Genomic DNA, 26,307 nt, shown 5'->3' with positions numbered 1-26,307 from the left:
AAAAAAAAAAAAAAAAAAAAAAAAAAAAAAAAGGTGTGCCAGGAATTCCATTCAGTACGTTCTTAGCACTGTAACAGGTGTTACAACTATGAGAGGCATAGGAGATTTTTAAATCATGGCCCCTGATCTCAAGAAGATTACACTCTGGATTACAGTTTGTGTATTTATGTATTATTTATTTATGGTAAATTCTTTTCATGCTACTCTGAGCTCATTCTCAGAGTCAGTATCAGTGCAAGGAGCAAAGCATCCATCATAATGGTTCTGTCCTCCAGCGGAATAAACTCCCTGGTGGCTGTCTTTGGATTTGTCTTTATAGATAGAATGTAAAAGGCCAGAATTCAATAATTGCAGGGGTTATGGTATTTACAAAACAATAATTTTTTAGAAGCTTTTTCCCCCAATTACTTTAAACTGTTTAAATAGATCCCATAATAGTGTGACACAAAGACTTGGCTCATGTGACCATCCCCCTCCCCCAAGGCCTTTTCAACAGTATTTCTCTTTATTATTCTACATAAGCTTAATTCCAGCCAGACAAGGATGACTATGCTCTCCCCACCTTGTACATTTTCCCATTCCTGACTTCTATCTGAAGAACCTGAAGAGACTTCCTTTGCCTCTAGACTCATCCAAATTTGGTAACATTATAGCCTGGCTAAGGACCACATCTTTCCTAAAGCCATCTCTGACTTTTCTAGATATTCCTGTGAACTTATCAAATTATTATTATTGCTAAGAATAATTACAAATAACACTAGATAGCAACCACCACAATGACAATAAGAGTAGCTAATATTTTCTGAGCACCGTTCCTGCTTTGCACACGTGGCCATGCTTCACATATATTATTTATACTACTCAGTCCTCTCAACAATCCTAATCCTAAAGTGGGTTCTATTATTATTCTCATTTTTTGAAGACGGAACCTGAGGCTTACAGCAATTGAGTAACTTTCCCAATGATTCCCAGAATAAGTGATAGGGAATTATTGTTAGTATCATCAGTTTAGCATTTAACTACGAAGTGATCACTTGTGCTCTTGAGTTGCTATTTATTGTGCAGTTATTCAAATATTTTCAGTGTAGTAGAGTAAATGGTTTTAGTAAAAAGCAAAACTGAGGTTTCCAATATAATACAAAATGTCCTCTTCTTTCAGCGTTGCAGTGCATGATGAGGAAACTGATTATAGATTCCCCACTCATATGTTATTTATTGGGTATGTGACCTTGCCTAAAAGTCTCTAAGCCTTTGTTTCTCCATGTGTAAAATGGCAGGGAAAAAAGTCCCTACCATTCAGGTTGCTGTAAAGATTTAATGAAATAAGTACAATTCCACATAATAAACACTTAATCAATATTATTGTTCTTGTTCTGATTTTTATTATAATATATATTGAGGGCATAGAATAATCAGTCTACAAATACATACATGAACATAGTCTGGATAGATTAATGTTTCTGAATGAATGCATAAATAAATATAAGACTTCCAGTGTTATGATATTGGTTCCAACAATAAACTATGTATAATTTACTTTATATATTTGATATTACAAATTTTCCAAATAAAAATTTTACTATAAAATTTTATAATCAATTGTGCTATGAGGAGTACTCTGATGAATTCGAATTCTTTTGTTTTCCTCAAATGGTTACATATTAGATTTTTCTTGCAAACCTTTTTAAATGACCATCTTAACATTCTACTTTACCTACTTTTTACCTACTATTATTTAGTCTTAGCTAATAATTGTATTCCTGATAGGTGATGCTGCATAGTACTCCTCTGGGTACTCCCTATTCTAGCAATCAACATGCAAACAAAACTTTCTGAAAATTCTTTATGAAGGTAATGAGCCAATCCTGATTTTACCAATTTTCTTCCTAAGTATCACATGCCAAATCAAATATTATCTGCCTAGCGTAGTGGCCCCCTTTTTGCAATGCTTGACTATATTACCACTTTATAACAGAGTTTCCAAGACTAGCAGTATGGTACTGGCCCAACATGTCCCAAAACATTAACTATGGAACAAAGGACAAAATATAACAGGCAGATTTTATGTCTACATCACATTTATATGGCACCCATACATTGAGGTCTTATTTCCAAATAAGATCACTGAGTTGGTAGCTTAGTAAATGCAGCCTGTGACATCATCGGGCTTCTGAACAGACTGAACAATTAGACTAACCGAAGGGAATTAGAGAAAACACTGCTAACTGATTTCAGTGAAGTAATCTTACATGAAATGCATATGCAGTTATGGTATCATATTAGGGACAAGAGGAAGGCAGTTAATGTTAATATACACCAGGTAAGTGCTAGAAATTTCACATTCTTTGATTGATTTCCAATAGGTGCCTTGTAAAATAAGTAGTGCTAGCCTCATTTCAGAGAAATTATATAATTTGCCTACAATCACAAAACTAAAAATTAATAAGACAGGATTTGTATTTCAAGGTATTATCAATTTGCTGTTTCATGCCATTTCTCAAAGTAAAGAGAACATTATTTAAAATATTTGCAGAGGAAAACAGTGACATGGAATTGGTTTATTCTGCAGGACTGAAGATAGAACTTCCCAGACCCATCTATCTAAAGAGTTTAAAAAGAAAGTTCAGTTTATATTTGAATTCATGCTCTTTATATTTTTTTCAGTAGAACTGTAGTTGACATTTTTCTATCCGTATTCTGAGATGGCAGATCTGTTTCCTGGAGTACTATCCATTTGGCGCATGTACCTTTAGTTGTAGTTGCCCTTTGTGTTATTAGTCTGTTTGTTTTTGTTTGTTTTGTTTTGTTTTTTAGATGGAGGCTCACTCTGTCGCCCAGGCTGGAGTACAATGGCATGATCTCGGCTCACTACAACCTCTGCCTCCTGTGTTCAAGCGATCCTTCTGCCTCAGCCTCCCAAGTAGCTGGGATTACAGGTGCCCACCACCGTGCCCAGCTAATTTTTGTATGTTTAGTAGCCATGGGGTTTCACCATGTTAGCCAGACTGGCCTCGAGCTCCTGACCTCAAGTGATTTGCCCACCTTGGCCTCCCAAAGTGCTGGGATTATAGGCATGAGCCACTGTACCTGGCCAGTCTGTTTTTCCTATTGTTTTATTTCAGCTTTGTGAAATAGGTGTGGCCATTCTGAAGCTGAAATATCATTTCTGAATCTCAATCTTCAATTGATGGATTACAGATTCTAAGATCTTACTCAACCTCCATATTTATTGCTTTAGTTTTGGTGAATGCAAGAAAAAGTACAGTTCATCAGCTGACCATAAGACGTTGCATGTACAGGCTTCCTCATCATGATGTTCTTAGGATGCCGGCCCAGGAGTATATGCCTTAAAAGGTATCCACTAAATACCTGATGAATTTCAGCACCTCTAAATATCTTCATTTATTAGTATGCAATCAGTATATGTTAAAAATTATTAGATATAATTTGTTGAAATAAATGTATTGAGATTTTTGTTGCCGGCTCTGATGGAGTAGTGTATGTCAGATTAACCTCATTGAGTACAACTATTTAAACTGGAGAAAAATGTTTTCACACACACTTATACAATAACAAAAATAGGAACACAAACAAAACCAATAACACAAGAACAAGAGCAATAATGAAATAGGGGTTGAAAGGCATCAGGGAGTACTCAAAACAGCCAGTAGTTGAGGGGCCAAGATCCTGGAGAGAAGCAAAACCCATTTATTGGGGAGCCCTATATTCAGCGCTGTATTTTTTCCTATGAGAGATCTTGTAGTTTGCAGTGAGATGCCTAGAGGCTGAACAGAAAGTTGCAGCCTGAGACTTGCAGGAATCTAACACGGTTGGGGAGATAAATAACAGGCTTCAAGTCCTCCAAGGCAGCCAGGACTTGAGGAGCCACGATTCCAAAGAAAAAGGAAATGACGGCATGTTACACTTGTGAAGCTGCCTGTGCATGAGAGGAAAGGCTATGGGGACTAAGCAGAAAGCAGCTGCTCAGCAGCTAAGAAGCTGAGTAATGAATTCAAGAGTCTCATAGTATTGGGGAATGAAAAAATGGAGTTCAGAGACAAGGAGGGGAGGTTTCTAGAAAACACAATAGGCTTTCACTGGAGTCCTGGGTCCCCTCCGCAAATTTCTACTTTGTCTCAAGAGAGAGAAAACTATAAATAGATTGGTTAACCTTCACATGGCCTGAAACCCATTTCCTTCCCTTCCTTCCTCCCTCCCTCCTTCCCTTTCTTTCTTTTGACAGAGTTGCTTTGTTGCCGAGGCTGGAGTGCAGTGGTGTGATCTTGGCTCACTGCAACCTCCGCTTCCCGGGTTCAAGCAATTCTCCTGCCTCAACCTTCTGAGTAGCTGCAATTACAGGCGTGTGCCACCACACCTGGCTAATTTTTGTATTTTTGGTAGAGATGGGGTTTCACCATGTTGGCCAAGCTGGACTCGAACTCCTGACCTCAGGTAATCCACCCACCTCAGCTTCCCAAAGTGCTGGGATTATAGGCTTGAGCCACTGCACTCAGCCATCTTTCTGTGTGGTTTTGTGTTTCTGAGGTGAAGTCTCGCACTGTTGCCCAGGTTGGAGTGCGGTGATGCAATCTCGGCTCACTGCTACCTCCGCCTCCCAGGTTCAAGTGATTCTCCTGCCTCAGCCTCCCAAGTAGCTGGGATTACAGGCTCCTGCCACCATGCCCAGCTGTTTTTTTTTTTTTTTTTTTTTTTTTTTGTCTTTTTAGTAGAGATGGGGTTTCACTATGTTGGCCAGGCTGGTCTCAAACTCCTGACCACATGATCTGCCCGCCTCGTCCTCCCAAAGTGCTGGGATAGCAGGCGTGAGCCACTGCGCCTGGCTTTTTTTTTTTTTTTTTTTTTTTTGAGATGCAGTCTCACTCTGTTGCCCAGGCTGGAGTACAGCGATGTGATCTCGGCTCACTGCAACCCCTGCCTCCCAGGTTCAAGCAATTCTTCTGCCTCAGTCTCTCGAGTAGCTGGGACTAAAGGCACATGCCAGCATGCCCAGCTAATTTTTGTATTTTTAGTAGAGACGGGGTTTTGCCATGTTGGCCAGGTTGGTCTCGAACTCCTGACCTCAGGGGATCCACCCACTTCGGCCTCCCAGAGTGCTGGGATTATAGGCATGAGCCACTGTGCACAGCCTCTTTCTTTTTTTAATGATACAATATGCTAGGATTTATTAGGAATATATAGACAATATACTGAGGGACTATAATTATGGAACAACTGACTCTCTTAGAGGAGGTAAAGGAAGGCCTCAATGGGGAGGTAATCTCTGAGCTGTGGAAACCCATTTTCTACTGGATCAAGGTGGTCTGCCTATATTCAATTTGCCTTCCAAAAGAAATTAAATTCTCTTAAGAGGGAAAAATTTGAACTTATCCTGAGATTGCACACTGTCTGCCATCCATGGAAATTTAGCCTGTAATAGCTTTTGCTTGGCCCGCACAGTGTTCGCTTTTTTCATTTGCATTTGAGCGCTTTTAGGAGGAGTGTCAGTTCTCCAGTTCTTCTGCAGTCCCCACTGATCCCTATAGTCTCACAATAAGCACATTTCAGCCATATAAATTACCTGCTTGAGCCTAAAGGTGTTTGGTACATATCTGACAGCAGATGAATGACATATAACAGATCTACACTGTAAACCAAGGAATGTGATGGTAGTTACAGAGGAGCTACGGGAGCTGCACGAAGGAAATACCTGTGAGTGAATGCGACCATTGATGGGGAGAGCCTATGCCGTAAGAGAAGAGTCAAAGACTAGGTTTACAGTCTCAGCTCGTTGGCCTCTCAGTTTTCTTTATATATATCCTGAGATAAACACTTCTTTTTGCTCATTTATTCATCTATAATGATTTGCACTTGTAAAATATTGCATAGTTTACAGATTTTATTTATACACATATGTTTTTACACAGTCCTTAGCACAAAATTTAGGGCCAAAATCAGCACCTCTGAAAAGCGGATAATGCATGTTGCTCGGTAAAATAGAGGTTGCTTGACACTTAACTACAGGCAACTTCTACTAAATCTGACGGCTGAACATTACAAAATGTTGGTGTAAAATATTCATATAAAAGTATTTTTTAAAAAATGTATTCTCCCCACCCCAACATTTGAGTAATACGAGCGAGAAGAATAAAATTTTAGATCCTGGAAAAAATTATCAGTTAACATGAAGACAACGAATCTGAATGACCAGGTAAAAACGAGTCCCAAATGCCATTTGCTTTGTTCTCCCGAGCTCTTTTGAAGACGACGTATGCATCTTGTTTAGTTTAAATCTTGTACATTTGCTCTTTCAAGTATTGGAGTGTGCTAGATCTTTTTGCAGGCAAAGTAAAGGCTCACAGAGCCCACGAAAAGCACGTTATTAATACATTGTTTAAAATGCAATAAATGTGCTCATAGAACGCTCAGAAAATGGAAACATCACAGGAAAAAAAACCTAAAAGATTAAAAGATAGCACGAATTAGAGCAGAAGAAACGGAGGCACCTGTTTGGAAGGAGGGAGCCAGGTATGAAAAGGTATAGTTCAAGCCTCTCATTACTAAAACTGTATTTGTGGAAGATGTTTACTGGCAGATCAGACCTTGACACTTTTATTTAGAGAACCCAGATGAAACAAAAGTGAAAATCCTGCAGTCTATCTAAAGAACGATGCCTGGCCAATCAACAGGCTAATGAGCAGGCAATGTCAGACACTGTCACTCATTGTGAAATGGAGTTAGCTTGTTGCTCAAAAACACAGAGATGTTTCACCAGCCCAGATGCTGCTGAACACAGGGCACAGTGGCACAACCTGATTAAGAAAATTTAAGTACACCTTGTCTCAGCTTCTATATATTTATCTGTGAAGTTATAGAAACCTTTGGGGATGTTTTGAAGGGCGCATCAGGCATTCATTAGTCTCTCTGAATTCTCACTTTACAAAACAAATTTAGTGAATTTTTTTTTCCACTGAATTTGACATGGCTCTGGGACAAATCAATGATAGAGTCCCAGCCTCCCCTGGCTTCTACATGTTTATTCCAGGGTTTTCTGGGAAGACTGCTTTTCCGCTCTTCATGAATAGTTCATGTGCTAGTCTCCAATGGAAACAAAGTGACATTTCTTATTACTGTTGGCTGTTGGAAAGCAACTGGAAAGGGAGTGCCTTGAAACAATTAGTCCTCTGTAACCGATTATTTAACAATGTGTATTTCCCAAGAGCTGTTTATCCTCAAAAGGAAGCAGCCAAGACTAAATATGTACTGTATCTAAGCAGACACCTGCGCTGAACCCTTCTGGATACTAAGTGAGAATTGAAGGGGGATTATTAATTTGATCCAGTATTCCATTTGGGATGGAATCTATATTTTCTATGAGCAAAGAAATATGTTCCATTTCTTATGATACCTCAAAAACTATTTTCATTTGGGAAAATTTCTTCCTAAAAGATGGCTTTAATTTTAAAACTGAAATTCAACATATATCAACAAGAGACACATAGAAAACAAGAAAAGAAAGGGTAAAAGGCAGGGTGGGTGGAGAGAGAGAGAGAGAGAGAGAGAGAGAGAGAGACTGAGAGAGAGAACTGTTTGTTTTTTTAAAATAAGAAAAATGTTTTCTGTGTTTAAGGCACTCTAGTGACCACCAAAAAACAATTTTTAAAAAACAGAATAAACTGTTTCCATCTTTCAATCACTTATTTCCCAGCCATTAAGTAGCTTAAGACACGGGGCTAGGAATGAAAATGATTTTAACCAACTGGCTCTTTAAGTCTGAATATGGACTACATATTTTTAGCTACAAATTCCATGTTGTAACTCCCCTCTCTGAAATAGGGAATGATTCAAAACGTGCCAGGGAACATCTCGAGACCAGATGCTTGTACAAACGAACATGTACAAGTCAGTCACAGAGAAACAGTCAAACAGTACTCTGGAGAATGCAGTCTCATAACTGACATACTGAGAAGTGTCATATCCCAACACTGTGCAAAGCTCTGCTCACTTGCCAGCTTATGCATTCCAAGAAGAATGCGTTTCAGATTTTGGAAAGCTTCTATGCATATGAACCTTCTCCACAAATGGATTTTCTAGCATCTCCAAGCAGCACATGTCTGTTACTGCTGGCTACTCTCATTATCTTACATGGGATTCTCTCTACATGTGAGAAAATTGTCAGGGAAATTCTAACACAGTAAGTGTGAGAGACCCCCTAGAAGAAAACCTGAAATAAATGCTGTATTTCAGCCTGAATCTGACTGGTTCACGTTAAAATTAGAAGAAATATTTCAACACATAATTACAGCTAGGAGTGACATGCAAAATATTTAATAATGAGTGTGGCATAAGCATTGCCCAATCAGAATGGCTGCAGGTCTAGCGCTGCACTAGCATCCTGGAGGATCCCTGTCTGGAAGCCTAGAGATGCTTCTAATCTCAATGGGTGGAAGCCTGGAACACCTGCAAGCTTTGGACAGTAGCTATTTTCAATATTTTAACTGACAGGGTTCTGCCAGGGTCTTCCAGCTGAGTATAAACCTGGTGATTGTTACCAATAAATGATGATACAAATTTGGATATACCTTGGCCTGATTAGTTTAAGAAACTTACAACCTGTAAGTATTAGCATGAATCCCCTTAGAAATGACAAACTCAACTCAGTTTTTTTTAAAAAATAGAGGTTATTGGATTAATGGAACAGGAAAATAAAAAATATTAAACATAGCTTCTTATGAATTTCTTGTGGACAATATAGAGACATTGGTTATATGATAGATCACAAGCACTATTCTAACAAACTGATATCACACTGATAAAGTTTCCTAATTTTGTGACAGAAGCTGTTGCTGGCCTTGTCCCAAACTTGTATCAATGAACAAGCAGATTTAGAAAGTAAGTATAGTGGATGTCTGTTACTTTGGCCTGCCTAGCACTGTTGCCCCCTTCTGTTGCTAAGAGAATCCTTTCTTCTGGCAGGAATTCCATTCCATGTGGTTTTTTATGAAACCAGCTTGACTCTTTCCATTATTGGACTCTGTTCATGAACCAGGCCTGGCCAGAGTACCTGTTACCCTGTGATTGGTTCCTGCATGGGATGCGACCCAGGATGGTACCATTCAGTCCTCCATAGGATTTTCTTATCTAGGAATAAGCTCTCTCTTGCTGGGGCTGGAAAGCTGGCAGGAGGTGAGTCTTGCGCCGTGGCGGCCACCATGATCAATGCACTTGGAAAGCCCATTCAGCGTAAGGAAACATAGAACCCCAAGGCCTTTGGAATCTGGGCTCACTAGGCATGTAGGTAAAAAAGTACTTTTCTTCTCTCTTGAAGTCAGAGCCCTTCTTTTGACAAAAAATAAAGCACAATGAAAATCAGGATTTGTTAACCTCACATCATGGGGAAGTGGCAAAAACACAATTATCATGACCATGCTCACATGTTATATAGTAGCTACTGGAATTAGGAACAAATTCTGATTGAATAAGCTGAAAGGGCATTTTCACCTTCATTCTCTATGTTCTTCTCACCCTTGATATCCAACAGTTTAATTTTTTTAAATGATCAAGAAAATGTAAAGAATAAGGATAGACCAGTAAGACTTTGAGTAAAAGTTCACTTCTTGGACGAGAAGAAGTCCTTATAGTTCAAGGAAGAGTATTCAGCAATAAAAATTAACAGTAAATGTTTAGAATGATGATTTTTAAACCTTATATTTGCATTTGTATCCATAATGCTTTGCAAAATACCTCACATACATTTTCCTAAATGTGCAAATGTATTATAAGTTTGGTAGTTCAACTTTGAAATTTTAGGAAGTGATAAATTTCAGGTAAATATTTTAGATAATATTTTAAGTGATCAAGATTTTCTTACTTAAAATACATCAGACACTAAATATCAAAAAATGAGGCTAGACATGGTGGCTCATGCCTATAATCCCAGCACTTTGGGAGGCTGAGGTGGGAGGATCACTTGAGGCCAGCAGTTCAAGACCAGTCCAGGCAACATAATAAAACCTTGTCTCTACAAAGAAATAAACATTAAAAAACAGCCAGGCATGGTGGTGTGTGCCTGTAGTTCAGCTACTTGTGGGGATGAGGCAGGAGGATTGCTTGAGCCCAGGAGTTCAAGGCTGCAGTGAGCTATGATTATGTCATTGCCCTCCAGCTTGGGAGACACAGCGAGACCCAGTCTCAAAGGAAAAAAGAAAGACTGTAGAGAAAGAGGACAGAAGTGGCTAGAGATCCTGAGATCTCAGATTCTAGAGTGTGTGTTGAAAAATATTTAAAAAAAACTTAAAAGATTAAAAAGATCAGAATATTTTAGAAATATCACCTTTCAATAATCAGTTTTAGAGCACCTATGACATCATAATAATCTGAATAAAAAATTAGTCAGTAATCTCCTCTAAGTAAAATGTAGTAAACAAGCATAAGATACATAATATGCTTTTATGGTCATAGGTGTTGACAAAGTCAGTAGAGAAATATGAAAGCCATCTGAGGGTGGGGGGGGGGGCAGGGGAGGAAACAAACAAGTGTTTATGGAACATACTTAAAAAATCTTACTATTAATACTATATAGCCATATTCCATGGAAAGGCCTAAATTGAATACCTCAAGCGATTTATAAGTTAAATGAACCAAAATAAACTCTAGAGAAAGGATATTTTCCAGGTGTTTCTTAATAGACATTACTTTTAGGACTGATTCACTGAGCACCTGGTACCAGGAATGTGCCAGTGTGCCAGGTACCAACCAACAGCAGTACAAATAATCATTGCTGCTTCAGTAATGTCACCTGGATTGAATTAAGCTCATTAAACATCAGTTTAAAATATTTTTAGTTTTTACTTATTCTTAGTTTCTAATAAGTTCTTCAAAGAAAGAGACCAAAATGTTTTCTTGTATGTACCAGTGATATATACTACTATGTTCCACAGTCCTCCTTTCTTTACAAACCTCCATAAAAGCTCAATAAACTTTTCCTGTGCATGTGGTTTGATAGGTTACCCAGGCTACCATTATAATCCTAAGGCTTACATTTATTTAATTACTGCTGACTGGCTCAATTACAGATTTAAGTTGTCTAATCTCCACTGAATCCCACTGATTTCTCTCTAAGCAATCCATTTATTGATGATCTTTCAACATAGTTTAAGTTATGTATGTTCTGTCTAGAAACTGCTCCATACCTTTTTAAAATTTTTATCTCATGCTTTGAACCCATTCCTCTCAACAAATGACTTTGCCTCTTGCCTTTAAGACAAAAGAGAGGGCATTACATGCAAATGCCAACATTCCACACTTTCAGCTCCAGAGTAGTTTTTCATGTTCACCAATCATTTATTCTTTCCTCAGCCTCAGAGAAAACAAAACAAAACAAAACAAAAAACATTGCTACTCCTCCCTCAGAGAAGCCCTCTATCTCTTCTGTTCTTCCTGCCTCGTCCATGATCTTGCCATGACAATAAATCTTTCCTATAGATGTCAATTTCTCCTCTGTTAGTTCTTGTCACGAGAAAACAAAACCAAAAAATCTCCTTTGAACCAACCAACCTCCCTTCCTAAGCGATTTCTTTCTCTCTTTGCAGTCTCTATTTCACTTCTTTTTCTCATACTGTAGGTCCTATACCAGCCGAATCAGTACCACCTGGAAACTTATTAGAAATGCAAATGATCAGATTCCACCCAGACCTACTGTATCAGAAACTCTGGGTGTGGGGCATAACATCTGTGTTTTAACAAGTTCCCCATGGAATTCTGCTGCACATAACGGTTTTGGGAACCACTGCTGTAGACTGCATTGTTCCTCAGTTCTCATCCTATTTAACTTCTCTCCTACACTAGCCAGAGTTAGGCATTGCGTCCTCTTGAACTTTCTTTTCTACCCACAACTGCAAACCCTGTCCAGGTTCTCTTCCTAGCTCTCTGATCACTCATTAACAATTTCTTTCATTAGCCCTATCTCTGTACCCAGTTACTATAAAACATTGGTATACAGTACTTAGCAATGTCTCCTAAATCTCACCAACTTCACTGCTTATTCACCAGACCTTGCTCTTTATGTGATCTCCACTTGGACTAAAGATATCAGTGCCCAGCCATTCATTCAAGCCAGGAATTTCTAAGTGATGTTCCTCTCTCACACTTTACCTTCCTATATTTAATTGGTTAACCAAATTTCATTAATATTTATCTCATGCTCCTCATGGGTCAGAAGAATTAATATTGTTAAAACAACCATACTAGCCAAAGCAATCTACAGAGTCGATGCAACCCCTACCAAAATACCCATGATATTCTTCTCAGAAATAGAAAAAATAAAATAAAATCCTAAAATTTGTGTGGAATCACAAAAGACCTCAAATAACTAAAGCAATCCTGAGCAAAAGAACAAAGCTGAAGGCATTGTACTATCAGAATTCAAAATATACTACAAAGCTATAGTAACCAAAACAGCATGGTATTGGCATAAACAAAGACAAGTGGACCAATGGAACAGAATAGAGAAACACAAAATTAATCCACATTATCTACAGCCAACTGATTTTTGACAGAAGGCAGCTAGAACATTAATTGGGGAAAGGAAAGCCTCTTCAATAAAGGTTGCTAGGAATCCTGGATGTTCACATGCAGAAGAAAAAATCTAGACCCCCAACTATCACCCTATACAAAAACCAATTCAAAATGGATCAAAGACCTAAATGTAAGACCCAAAACTATAAACTTACTGGAAGAAAACAAGGTGAAATGCTTCACTTTATAATTTTATAAATAGATTCTTATTTATAAAAGGTTTATAAATATAAAAGGATATTAAATATAAAGAAAAGGTTTTAAAGGCTATTAAATATAAATAAAAGGTTTATAAATATAATAAGAATCTATTTACAAAATTACAAGAATCTAAAGATTCTTATTTATAAAATATTTTCCTAGACCAATGTTCTGAAGCATTTTTATAAAATGTTTAGTTTATAAACAAATGGGATTATGTCAAACTAAAAAGCCTCTGCACAACAGGAAACAAAGTAAAAAAGACAACCTAGAGGATGAGAGAAAATATCTGTAAATTATTCATCTGACAGATAATTAATATGCAGAACATACACAGAACTCAAACATTTCAACAGCAAAAGCAATCTGAATAAAACAGGCAAACGATCTGAACAGTTATACAAATGGCCAACAAATATATGAAAAAATGCTCAGCATCACTAATCATCAGGCAAGTGCAAAACAAAGCCACAGTGAATTATCATCTCACCCCAGTTAGGATGGCTATCATCAAAAAGACAAAAAATAAATGCTGGTGATGATGCAGAGAAAACAGAATTCTTCTACACTGCTAGTATAACCACTATGGAGAATGGTATGGATGTTCCTAAAAAAATTGTCAATAGAACTACATATGATCCAGTCATCTCGCCACTGAGCATTTATCCCAAGGAAAGAAAATCAGTGTATTGAAGAGACATCTGCACACCCATGTTTGTTGCCGCACTATTTGCAATAGCCAAGATGTGGAATCAACCTAGATGTCCAATAACCAATGAATGGATAAGGAAAATGGTAAATATACACAATGGAATACTATTCAGCCATAAAAAAGAATGATGGCCAGGTGCGGTGGCTCACACCTGTAATCCCAGCACTTTGGGAGGCAAGGTGAGTGGACTGCTTGAGTTCAGGAGTTCAAGAGCAGCCTGGGAAACACGGCAAAACCCTGTCTCTACGAAACAAACAAACAAACAAACAAACAAAATTAGCCAGGCATGGTGGCATGTGCCTGTAGTCCCAGCTACTTGGGAGGCTGAGGTGGGAGGATTGCTTGAGCCTGAGGTGGAGGCTGCAGTAAGCTGAGTTCGTGTCACTGCATTCCAGCCTGGATGACAGAGTGAGACACTGTCTCAAAAAAAAAAAAAAAAAAAAAAAAAAAAAAAGAAAAGGTTGGTGCAAATGTAACTGCAATTTCTGCCATTATTTTTAATGGCAAAAATCACAATTACTTCTGCATCAACCCAATATCATTTATGGCAACACAGATGGAACTGGAGGACATTATGGTAAGTGAAATAACCCAAGAACAGAAAGTTAGACATTGCATGTTCTCACTCATGTATGGAAGCTAAAAAATGTTGATCTCATAGAAGTAAAAAGTAGAACAGAGGGTACTAGAAGCTGGGAAGGGTAGGGGGAAAAGGGGGATAGGGAAAGATTTGTTAAAAGATATAAAATTACAGCTAGATAGAAGAACTAAGTTCTTGTGTTCTATAGCACTACAGGATGACTATAGTTAACAATATTTTATAGTTTCAAAGTGCTAGATGGAGGACATTGAATATTCCCAACACAAAGTAATGATACATGTTTGAGATGATAGATATGCTAATTCTTTTATTACATGTTATATGTATCAATACGTCACTATGTACCCATAAACATACAATTATTACATATCAATTAAACAATAAAATGAAAAGTGTTTATCTCTGTAACAACTCCCAAACCTGTTACCTACATTTTATTCCCAGGCACACTGCCAGAACATCTATAGTCTAAAATATGACAATAACCTACCTACTTAGAGCTGCTCTTTTTTTCAATATCCTCTCATAAACATTTCATTATCCTTCCAGTACAAACATGTCATCGAATTCAAAATGAAAAAAAAAATAATTGACAAGATTAAAAAAAATTAGAACAAAACAAAGAAAAAACACAACTTTGATGGCTTCCCCTTGCTTAAAGACTAAAGTTCAGCATCCTGAGCATAGAAAGCTGGCATTTAAACCAATCTATGCTTTCTGTCTCCTCTCCCACCACTTCTTTTCTAATTGCAAGACCTTTCTTTTTCCTTCTCAACTCATTGCTTAATCTAGGCGAGATTAGTCATTTTCCCTTCTTGCAGCCTTGGCTAACAGTTTTCTCTGCCTGAAATTCCCATCTCTAACCATATACTCATTTATTATTTAATAAGCATTAAATGTGTGATTATCTCAGGGGCAAGTAAAATGAATGAAGTATATCAGGTCTGCTCAGGGCTTGGAAATTGCTTCCACGTAAATACTGACTTGAAAAAAAAGCCAGCAATTCAGGTTTTTAATGTGAAAATTCTTAATTTTAAAAGTTTGAAGCAAATATTTGAAAATCTAAAACAATGTTTTGTATAACATTGTGTGTCTGACAAGCAAAACACACCTGCAGGTTGTTGGTTTGGACCTTGTTCTTAGTTCCACTAGGCCCTAGGGATCCAAAGATAACCAAGACCGAGCCTCTGCCCTGATGGTCAACAGGCCCCTACTCACTTTCAAAATGCTCTGTTTACATGGCACCTACCACACTGGATTCTTAAGAGTTAATTGTTTACTCCTTGAATCATCAAATCCCAGAGAAGCCGAGCTGTCTTTTTACCACCTGGCAATAGTAAGTGCTCACCTGTAACTATAACCACAGACAGTTTTCTATATAGAAACTTGTACCAACTTGATTCTAAAGTTTTAGTTATTTTGTATTTTCCCCTTCCTAAGTTGATAATATGCCTTGATTAGGCACCATCATGTAAGCTATGCTCTAACTAAAGAATTTGTCTGCTCAGGTGCAAACCTAAAAAATGATCGGAGTCACATTTCAATTGTATGCTACAATTCTGAAAGTGTGTATGTCTGTATGTTTGCCGCACATGATCCTTGCAAGATGGTAGCCAAAAGAAGGACTATTTAGAGATAATTTTAGTAAATTTAAGAAATTATTTTAGTCTAGGGCAGATCTTTTTACTTTGGAAAACAAGGAAAATGTGTTCACTTGTTCCTTGTTAATATCAGCGTGCAACATCTTTCCATTTAACAAAAGTACTAAAAATTTCAGCTTTCATTTTTGCTGCAGTTATATAGTTTCTAGTTACCCAAGCATGCTTATAAAACTAATTTAAGCTGGGCACCGCTGGACTTAGGCGATGTCAGTCATGTTTTAGTGAACCAAACACTCTCATTTCACTGAGCATCACACTTAAGAGGGGACTGCTTGAACATCACTATTTCACTCCTCAATTGATCTAATTTCTAGACCCAGCCACAATCCAAATATGTGCATTGATCTTACATGGCTGCCATCTGCAAAGTTGATAAACATCAATCCTACTGAAAAAGAAATATGTTTGTGTAGTTACTTCGATGTTGTCAAAATGAAGGAGAATAAATATTTGTCTTCCCTAACTGTATAATGAGCAAGTTAGAATCCCAGTCATATTTCATATGTTAAAGATTTAGGCTCCTATCAGTTTATTTTACAACTCTATATGATGTTATTGTATACACATATTCACCTGTGTGTGGATGCCTGACTCTTTAATATTGAAATTCTATGCCTTGTGTTCATTAAGATAAATGTCTGTTGTCACTAACCAAACTGTAAGGCTTACCTGCAGACTGTTGAAAATGACAAAGAGAACCAACATCCAGAAGTGTCTGTAGGCCATGTGTAGTCCTCCCCAAAGCCATGTCACAGAAATCAGAGCAAAGAGATATAAAATCAGTGGAATTTCTAGAAATTAAAAAAAAAAAAGAATTTTTGAGCTTCAGAATACTGCACAGTCACATGTATACACAAAGTTATTTTTGGCTTCTTTCTGTGGTATTCTAAGTGCCCATTTTGAGAGAACAACCTTGGAAATCCCATTCTTATGCCAGAGGAGAGAAGGCACATTGCTGAGTCCACATTCTTTCTGTTTTGCAAATGGGGCTGCTGGTAGGTCCAGGGATGGATGGGGGAGGATGAGAACTGTTCCTCTCCTAGACTACCACCTGCTGGACTGTTCAGAAAGTACCACAAGCAACAATGGAGTTGTAGAAATTTCCTTAAAAGAGTGTTCCACCAGAAAATGGCAGTCAGCAGTGTGCTCCCGAAATTAGCATATTCCAACCAGGCACTTAATAACAGAAATTACATAACATTGTGTGCGTGTGTGTGTGTGCATGCACGCGCGTGTGTGTTGGAAAAACCTGTACTCACATCCTTTTTCTGACCGAGAAGACACCAAAATTTATTGGTAAGTTTAAGAGCAAAGAGGAAGTGACTGATTCATAATGATCAACTAAGTTTATTCTACACATATTCTAATGCAGTTTGTTTCAAACGTTTTCAGAATAGATTTTCTCAGGGTCAAGGGACTTTATTACCCTTTCCACTTGTTTATTTTGAATTTTCTATGCTATCTGAGTTTTAGAATAATAACCGTACAGAGGTGATTTTAATATTTAAATGACAAGTTATATAAGAGTTAGAAAGTGAATCAGATCTTTGCAGCCACAAATAAACACATTTTCATGCTGTTGAAAGACATCCGGGTAGACCACACCACTGACAACTTTCATGACAGACCTCAAAGCGTTTCTTTACCCACTACCATCAATTAACACCTAAAATCCTTGTGCACTATGGAATTTAAACAGTTGCTTACAACTTTAGCAATTTTCAAATTTAATTTTATTTGGAAACAATCTCAAATATACAGAAGAGGTGCAAGTAGAGTACAATGAGAAAATTTTTTTTTCCTGAATCAACTGAATATTGTCAATCTGATCCCCCACTACCCTCTGAATAATGTGTTTTCTACAAAGACATTTTCCTACATAAACATGATGCCATGAAATCAGAAAATTAACACCGATATAGTACTATCATTCTCAGATTCCATTTTATTATACCAGTAATTTCCTTTTTAGCACAGAGATCCAGAGATCCAGCCTTGTATAGCTGACATGTCTCTGTAGACTCTTAATCCCAAATGGGTCTTCGTGTGTCCTTGACTTTTGTAACCTTGACACTTTTGATGATTACCAGCCAGTTTTTCTTGTAGAGTGTCCTTAAATTTGAGTTTATTTGATTCTTCTCATGATTAGATTTAGATTATGAACTGTTAGAAATCACAGAAGGGATGCTAGGTTCATCTTACAGCATTCTATCAGGTGGCACAAGAACTCAGTTTGTCCCATTACCGAAGATGTTCATTTTGGTCACTTGATTAAGATGGTGGCTGCACAAATTCTTCACTATAAAGCTAGCATTTTTCCCTTTGTAATTAAGAAGTTTTATCTGTGGCATTTCTTTGAAACTATGTAAATATCTTTTTCCTTACCAAATGTTTGATTTATCCACTTATTTATTTTCTAATATACACTAATAGATTCCTGCTTATTTAGCATATTGTCCATTATTCTTTCTTTTACCCTTCTTTCCTTCCTTCCTCCCTCCCTCCCTCCTTCCTTATTTCTTTTTTCGTTTTCTTTCTCTTTTCTTTTTCCTCTCCTTTTCCTTCGCATAGGGTCATACAAAGTGTTTCTCCATTGCCCAGACTGGAGTGCAGTGGTGTTGTCACAGCTCACTGCAGGTTTGACCTCCTGGGCTCAAGCCATTCTCCCACCTCTCAGCCTCTCAAGTAACTACAGGTGCATGCCACCACGCCCACCTAATTTTTATATTTTTTGTATACATGGGGTTTCGCCATGTTGCCTGGCTGGTCTTGAACTTCTGGGCTTAAGCGATCTGCGTGCCTTGGCCTCCCAAAGTGCTGGGATTACAGGCATAAGCCATGGTACCCGGCCACTATCATTGTTTGTTTTGATGCCAAGTTGTCCCTAGTGGGAACCCTTTCAAGATGGTTTCTGTGCCTGTGGTTATATCCTCATCATTCTACTAGCAGTTGTTTGGTTTTTGGCCCAAGATGTTTCAAATGTTCTCTGTCCCAGTCCTGGTTTCTTTTAGGGGAGAATGATATTTAGAAAGTGTGATCTGGGGCTAGGTATGGTCACTGCTGTTGCTGCTCCTAAGCTCTCTCAGTAGATAGAGAGGATACACATGCATATGCACACACAAACACATTTAGATCTGTTTTACTCTATCTATCTCTATATAATGAAATTCATTAGTTCATTTCAATGCTTTTAATTCCAACCCAACATCACAGGGTTAATTCCAGTTTTCTTCCTTTCCATATTTGTAACTCTTCTGTGTTGGTAAGAGATCTACTTCTCATTATTCTTGAACTCCTAGATTCAGGCGATCTGCCCACCTCAGCCTCTTGAAGTGCTGGGATTACAGGCGTGAGCCACTGCACTCTGCTACTTCTTATTATTCTTAATATATCTACTGATCCGATCCACTCCTCTGCATGTAACCAACTTCCTATTGCTGTTATCCATTCCCTCGCTCAGGTGGCCTCCCAAACTCACTCAGCGTCCCACAATTCCTGCTGGGCAGCACTGCACTCCTCACATGGATTCCTTTCTCACAATGACTGGCTTCTGACACCCAGGCTTGGGCCCCTTCCTGCAGATGCACACCTTGCTCTGTACCAACTGGTGGCTGTAGATGGAATTGTTCGGGAAAGGGAGGAAAAAGAAAGCACAAGGAGAGAATGCAAAGAGGGAGAAGGGAAGTGGTGAGGAGAAAGAGGGAAACTGAACACTTTTTTTTTTGAGAGAAAGAAGGCTTTAGAAGGGGACTGTGCTGATATATACCCTTCATCACAATATATACAAATTGTCTAAATTATTATTATAACTTTACAGGGAAAATAAGACTAATACAAGAAGATTTACATAGATGAATAATTTCTTTGTCACTAATGCTTTGCAGCAGGACAAGAAAATATATATTAAGATTTATTTAATTTTTAGAAAAATTCATTTTTATTTAATGAAATAATACAATTTGATAAAGGGCCAGAAGGCTCATTTTTACTTCTGACAAGATATCCTAATATTTAGAAAACCCCTAAGCTGTGGTCACAAAATTTTCAAAGATTAGGTATCAAGTCTGGCAACTGCATTCTTTTCTTCCACCGTGTAAGAACAAAATTCTATTTATGGCTCTGTGCAGAGTACAAAGGGACACGCACATTTCATATGAACAACTAGGAACCAATTTTCAAAGTTTGGCCTGCATGTTCCTGTAAGTTCTTAGAGCAAAGCAAGTGGTGTGTGCTGACAGAGCTTAGTGGAGAAGCTAAGGGAGCATACTGGGGCTCATGAGAATGTCCATGGCTTATATTTTCCTTGAATTCTGTAGAATAGTAGTTTGGCACCCCAGACTAGAAACTCCGTAAGGAAAAAAGCTAGTCATAAATAACTCAGCATACTTAATAGATCCCAGGCTTGCCTTCCAGAAGTACAACAATGATTAAGATAATGATTTCAGATAGAAGAAACATATCCAGAGGCACATTCGGATTTTGTGTGCCTTCTTATATTAGGGAGGCTTATATTGGGAAGGCTTGTTTAAAAAACAAAAATTACAAAACCATAATTAGGTACAGGATCTTGGAAGCAGCCAAGGCTGGTGAAAGGACCTGAAACTTAAGCTTCATCAGCTTTATGGTTAATCTACCTCTGAGGAGGCACCTTTAACTCTCTTTAGGGCCTAAGTCAAAAGAAAAGAGGTATTGGGAGGGGGTGATGGTGATGAAAGTTAGTGGGGGGCATGTTGTTATTAAACAGTGATTATAAATTTCATTTGGCAAACTGAAAAACAGTGCTCCATTTAACTGAAAATCACTTTGGTTTTATATTTCCTAAGCTGTCATTTCGTATTTGATGAGCTACTAATAACTTCTCTGCTGTCTATAATTCAATATTTACCAAAGAAAGCATTTGTAATTGGTAATACTGGAAACAACTTGTGTTTAGAAGTGAATTAGTGAAGATAAAACAGAGTCATTTCAATGTTCTCAATAAAAGGAGGCCCTACAAACACAGTGTTGCACCCAAGAAATGAGTATCTGTATAAAAGACTGTGCCATATAGAATAAAGAACTCCTAAAACTTAACAAAATACCCATTCAATCCATTTGAAAAATGGACAAAAGACATTTCTTTTGAGAAGATATACAAATGGTCAATAATCACATGAAAAGATGCTCAGGATCACTAGTCATTAGGGAAACAAAGATCAAAACCACAGTGATACCACTTCATACCCACTAGGATGACTCTTATCAAAAAACCAGGAAATAGTAAGTGTTGGTGAGGATATTTAGCAACTGCAACCCTTGTGCATGACTGATAGAGATGTAAAATGGCACAACTGCTGTGGAAAACAGTTTGGTAGAACCGCCAAATGTTAAACATAAGTTACCATATGATCCAACAATTCCACTTATAGGTATATATTCAAAAAAAGTGAAGGTACAGGTACTCAAATGGATATTTGCACACCAATATTCATGGCAGTATCACAATAGCCGAAAGGCGGAAGCAACCCAAATGTCCATCAACAGATGAAGAGATAAATAAAATATACTATTTGCATATAATGTAATATTACTCAGTGCCATGTTCTTAATATTTGTGTCCCCCCAAACTTTATATGTTGAAACCTAATCACCAATGATAGCATTAGAAGGCTGGACTGCTTGGAGGTGATTAGGTTGTGAGAATAGAGCCCTCATGAATGGGATTAGTGCACCCATAAAAGACGCCCCAGGGCGCTGCCCTGCCCCTTCCACCATGTGAGGACACACGGAGAAGGCACCATCTACGGACAAGAAATCTGGGCCCTTGCCAGACACTGAATCTGCTGGCACCTTGATCTTGAACTTCTCCGCCTCCAGAACTGTAAGAAGTACATTTCTGCTGTTTATAAGTTAGCTGGTCTAGGGTATTCTGTAACAGCCTGAACAGACTGAGATACTGAAGCTTAAAAAGGAATGAAATTATAATATATGCTACGCCATGGATGACCCTTGAAAATGTTACATGAAACAAGCCATACACGAAAGGACAAATAATTTCATTCACATGAAGTGCCTAGAATAGGCAAATTCAGAGGCAGAAAGTAGAACAGAAGTTACCAGGGGCTGGGAGGAGTGCAGAATAGTGAGTTATTGTTTAATGGATATAGAGTTTCTGTTTGGAGTGATGAAAAAGTTCTGGAAACATGGATAGTGGTGACGGTTGCACAACATTGTTAGTGTACTTATGTGACACTGAAGTGTACACTTAAAATGGTTTAAGATGCTAAATTTTGTTATGTATATTTTGCTACAATTAATAAAAAAGAAAAAAGACTATGCCAAGTAACTCAGGCTGTGTCAAGATGAAGTTCCACGGAAGGGAGAAAAAAAAAAAATCAAATCATCACAGTACTTAATTTACATACTTAAATTAACAAGGAGTCACAAATGTGAAAACCAAAGTAGTTTGAAAAGGTTTTAGTGAAAGAAATTACTTCTTGAAAGGCAAAGAAGACAAAACAAACGACAACAACAAACAACAAACCAGCAAGTAGATATGTCAATTAGTGCTACTACCATTAAGAAAGTCTACTCATGGGAGTTAGTAGATTCCATTGAGATTACATCACATCTCTTTATTTTTTAGTGAAAAATATTATTTCCATGAATTTAACTGCCATTTTTAAAGAAAGTATGGTGTTGTATTATCTGTTTTCTTTGTAACTGCAGCCTTGGCTTTATTGCTGTGCACCAGTGACAACAATAATGGCTTTATTATGGAAATCACACTCCATTTAAATGAAGCTGAAATTTATTCTGTGTTTACAATCTTCCAAAGTACTTGTTTTAATTTTACCTCACTGACCTTCTGATTCTAACAATTTGGAATGTGCTACTTAAACAAACCTATCAATGTAAAACATAGAACACAACTGTGAAATAATGTGGATTTAAGATATCAGCCAAGTGCTGTGGTTCATGCCTGTAATTCCAGCACTTTGGGAGGCCGAGGTGGGGGGATCACCTGAGGTCAGGAGTTTCAGACCAGCCTGGTCAATGTGGCGAAATCCTATCTCTATTAAAAATACAAAAAATAGCCGGGCATGGGTGCTACTCAGGAGGCTGAGGCAGGAGCATCACATGAACCTGGGAGGTGGAGGTTGCAGTGAGCCGAGATAGCACCATTACATTCCAGTCTGGGCAACAAGAGTGAAACTCCATTTCAAAAAAAAAAAAAAAAAAAATTAAATGAAAAGATATTAATGGATCTATTTCCAACAGTGGGCACACATTATTTTTAAATTAGAAAAGAAAGATAAATTGAAACGAAAGAGTATCAAAGAACTTTATTTCTAAAACACAGGTCTTTATTCTGAAATTCACACTTAGAGACAAGGATGTTTCCGTGATCTGAATATTTTCTTGGTGAGAAAATATTGGTGTCCTCGAGGTTTCCTAACAAGGATTAACACCAATTCCGCAGCAGTCAGCCACCACTGTTCTCAGCAAATAAACTGAGGGTCATACAGGAAGACAATAAGGCACATATTTCACAGCACTGCCAAATCATCATGAGGACACTGTGCATGGGAGAGTGAACAACAGAGTTAAAGACGGGTCAGCCTGAGCAACATGGCAAAACCCTGTCTTTACAAATAATACAAAAATTTAGCCAAGTGTGGAGATGCATGCGTGTAGTCTCAGCCACTCAGGAGGCTGAGGTAGAAGGCGCTCTTGAGCCTAGAAGGTGGAGGTTTCACTGAGCTAACTGTGCCACTGCACTCCAGTCTGGATGACAGAGTGAGACCCCGTGTTAAAAAAAAAAAAAGACTGGTTTTGCAAATTGTTCAAAAAAACACCCTCCACCTCATTTGGGTAGCTGGCATTCCTAATCCTTGGTCACTAGTTCTATACTCGGATCTAATTTTAGAATTTCCTTTTCTCTTCAGCAGTTCTCCAACACATTTCCAAAATAGCTCTTGAAAACCCATTCGGATAATAAGAAACTCACTCTAGGTCCTTTGGCCTCTATCTCCAGATACGGTTGCAAATATTATTGCAGCAGGCTAGACTGTATCAACACTTATTATGTGCCAGGTTCTTCATTTTATTACGATATCCTTCCTAAATTCATAATCTCCAATGTTACCTTCCTCCAAGCACATTAGGGCCAACTCTTTCTGAATCTGCTTCTTCACTTCTCTTAAGCTCCAGGCCTGGAGATCCCCAAACCACTTCAAACAGAGTTCCTCCACGGCTGAATTTAGTATTCCTCTTCTCATCACACTTTTTCCTCCGTCTGAGTACTGGCATCACCATTCACACCGATTTACCCTGATGCCGCATTTTCCTTCATATGGTGCTTCAAATCAGTCGACATATTTTATCTATCTTCTAATTTGCTCTGAAATTTGTCCTCTACAATCCTTCCTAGAACATTGTCCTTCCTGAGGACTTCATCTCTTTTAGTGAGCCTATTTTGACAGATTTGTAGGTAGAGCTGTCTGTTCCAATTCACCCCTCCTACTCCTATTATGGCCAGATAAACATCTTTTTTTTTTTTTTTTTTCACATAGATGGAGTCTCACTGTGTTGCCCAGGCTGGAGTGCAGTGGCATGATCTTTGCTCACTGCAACATCTGCCTCCCAGGTTTAAGCAATTCTTCTGCTTCAGACTCCCGAGTAGCTGGGATTATAGATGCTCACCACCATGCCCAGCTAATTCTTGTATTTTTAGTAGAGATGGGGTTTTACTATGTTGGCCAAGCTGGTCTCAAACTCCTGACCTCAGGTGATCCGCCCACCTCAGCCTCCCAAAGGGTTGGGATTACAGGCATGAGCCACTGTGCCTGGCCCAGAGAAACATCTTTTAAAAAATTATGGCTGGGTGCAGTGGCTCATGCCTATAGTCTCAGCACTTTCGAAGGCTGAGGCCGGCCGATCACTGGAGGCTAGGAGCTTGAGACCATCTTGGTCAACATGGCGAAACACTATCTCTACTAAAAATACAAAAATTAGCTGGGCATGGTGGTGCATGCCTGTAATCCCAGCTACTTGGGAGGCTGAGGCAGGATAATTGCTTGAACCTGGGAGGTTGAGGTTGCAGTGAGCAGAGATCGTGCCACTGCACTCTAGCCTGGGTGACAGAGTGATAGACAAAAAAGAAGTTATGTATGTATGTATGCATACATGTATGTATACATAAAAGTGCATGTTTACATGTATTTTCATATATGATCATGCCATTTAAAAGCTAAAAATCCTTCAACTGCCTCCCATATCATAAAAGACAAACCTCACCACCAGTTCCTGCCTACTTCCCAGTGAATGCTCTCTAGTCTTCCAGGCACCCTGACCACACTGTATTTCTTCATGCGTGTAGCTCTTTGTCATTACTTGTTACGTGCCTATCTCTTTCATTAGAGGTTATTAAGTGCACTAACTCAGTCTATCTTATTTATCTTTATATTCCCAGTGCCTAGCACATGGTCTGGCATAAGCAAGTCACTTAATGTTTGTTCAATAAAAGAATTGTTGATGTGACTTGTCGGTATGACCCTGCTTTTTATTTTTACTGCTGCTCTTTTCATCTGAAAGCTTGAATTTCTCTTTAGAGAAGCCCTGGACTTTGAAAGTACAAGAATGAAGAGAATGCATTTCAGGGAAAAGTTAATTTGCTTTGCAGCAGTAGGTCTAAGGTACACTAGTCCTTTAAGATATGATCCATGGAGGAAAATAACTGCTCTGAGGCAATATTCTGAATGGGGATGAGCGTGAGGAATAGATAGATCTGCATCTGGCTTCCAATTCTATCACTTTTGAGCCTGTTGAGTGGGTCTCAGCCAAACTCCTTAACTTCTCTGTGCCATAATTCCTGATAAAAAAGTAAAGGATAATTGTGGAAATTTTAATAATTCATGGATCAATTTGTAAGTATTAGTTAAGGCTGATAGGTCAAATTCCATGTTCCTATTGAACAGCTATTGTGCTAAGCGCTGGAAGTAAAGAGATGAGCCAAGGCAGAGGCAGCCTCTACCTGTGTCGATCTGCATTACAGAGAGGGAAACCATGCACCCAAGGCACTCAGCATAAGGCTGGACATCAGGCATATGTTCAATAAGCATCAACTACTATTATCCTGATTCTCACCACCATCATGAGTTTAGTCACATTAGGGAAAGAGCACATAGCTATAGATACCCTGCAATTGTTGCTTGTTTTGTTCTGATGTGGGTAGTATTTTTCAAAGAGCAACCATGGCCCTATTTAATTGGCTTCATCTCTCGTCTTCTATAGTTTTTCCAACTTTATTTTTTTTACTCCACCTCTAAATTTCCCTCCATTCCCATTACCTTGCTGCTTCTCATCTTGTCTCATTCTATTTCTTCCTTTGTAGATTTGAAGTTCTAAAATATCACATAGTAAATATGCGATAAACATGTTTAAGTTTTTTATATATATACACCAGAATCTCCCATACTTGTTTGGCTATAGAACCCTTCTGTTTATCCTGATGCAATCATGTGTAAGTCTAGACTCTGAGGATTGTTTTCAACATGCAGACTCAAAGTTCTATCACA

The 26,307-nt window shown here is 38.2% G+C and overlaps 1 protein-coding gene across 1 annotated transcript in view; it reads right to left on the bottom strand.

Annotated features, from left to right (window-relative positions):
- ADGRV1 (adhesion G protein-coupled receptor V1) overlaps positions 1-26,307 on the bottom strand; it is a 596,167-nt gene that overhangs the window by 48,753 nt on the left and 521,107 nt on the right. The window contains exon 87 of the mRNA XM_025388176.1: positions 16,418-16,539. Within this exon, the coding sequence (XP_025243961.1) occupies positions 16,418-16,539 (122 nt within the window). The remainder of the gene's footprint in view (positions 1-16,417; positions 16,540-26,307) is intronic.

This window comes from Theropithecus gelada, chromosome 6 (assembly GCF_003255815.1).
Source record: "Theropithecus gelada isolate Dixy chromosome 6, Tgel_1.0, whole genome shotgun sequence".
Taxonomy (NCBI): domain Eukaryota; kingdom Metazoa; phylum Chordata; class Mammalia; order Primates; family Cercopithecidae; genus Theropithecus; species Theropithecus gelada.
Note: the sequence above shows the minus strand (reverse complement) of the source record. Positions and strands in the feature narration are given on the sequence as shown.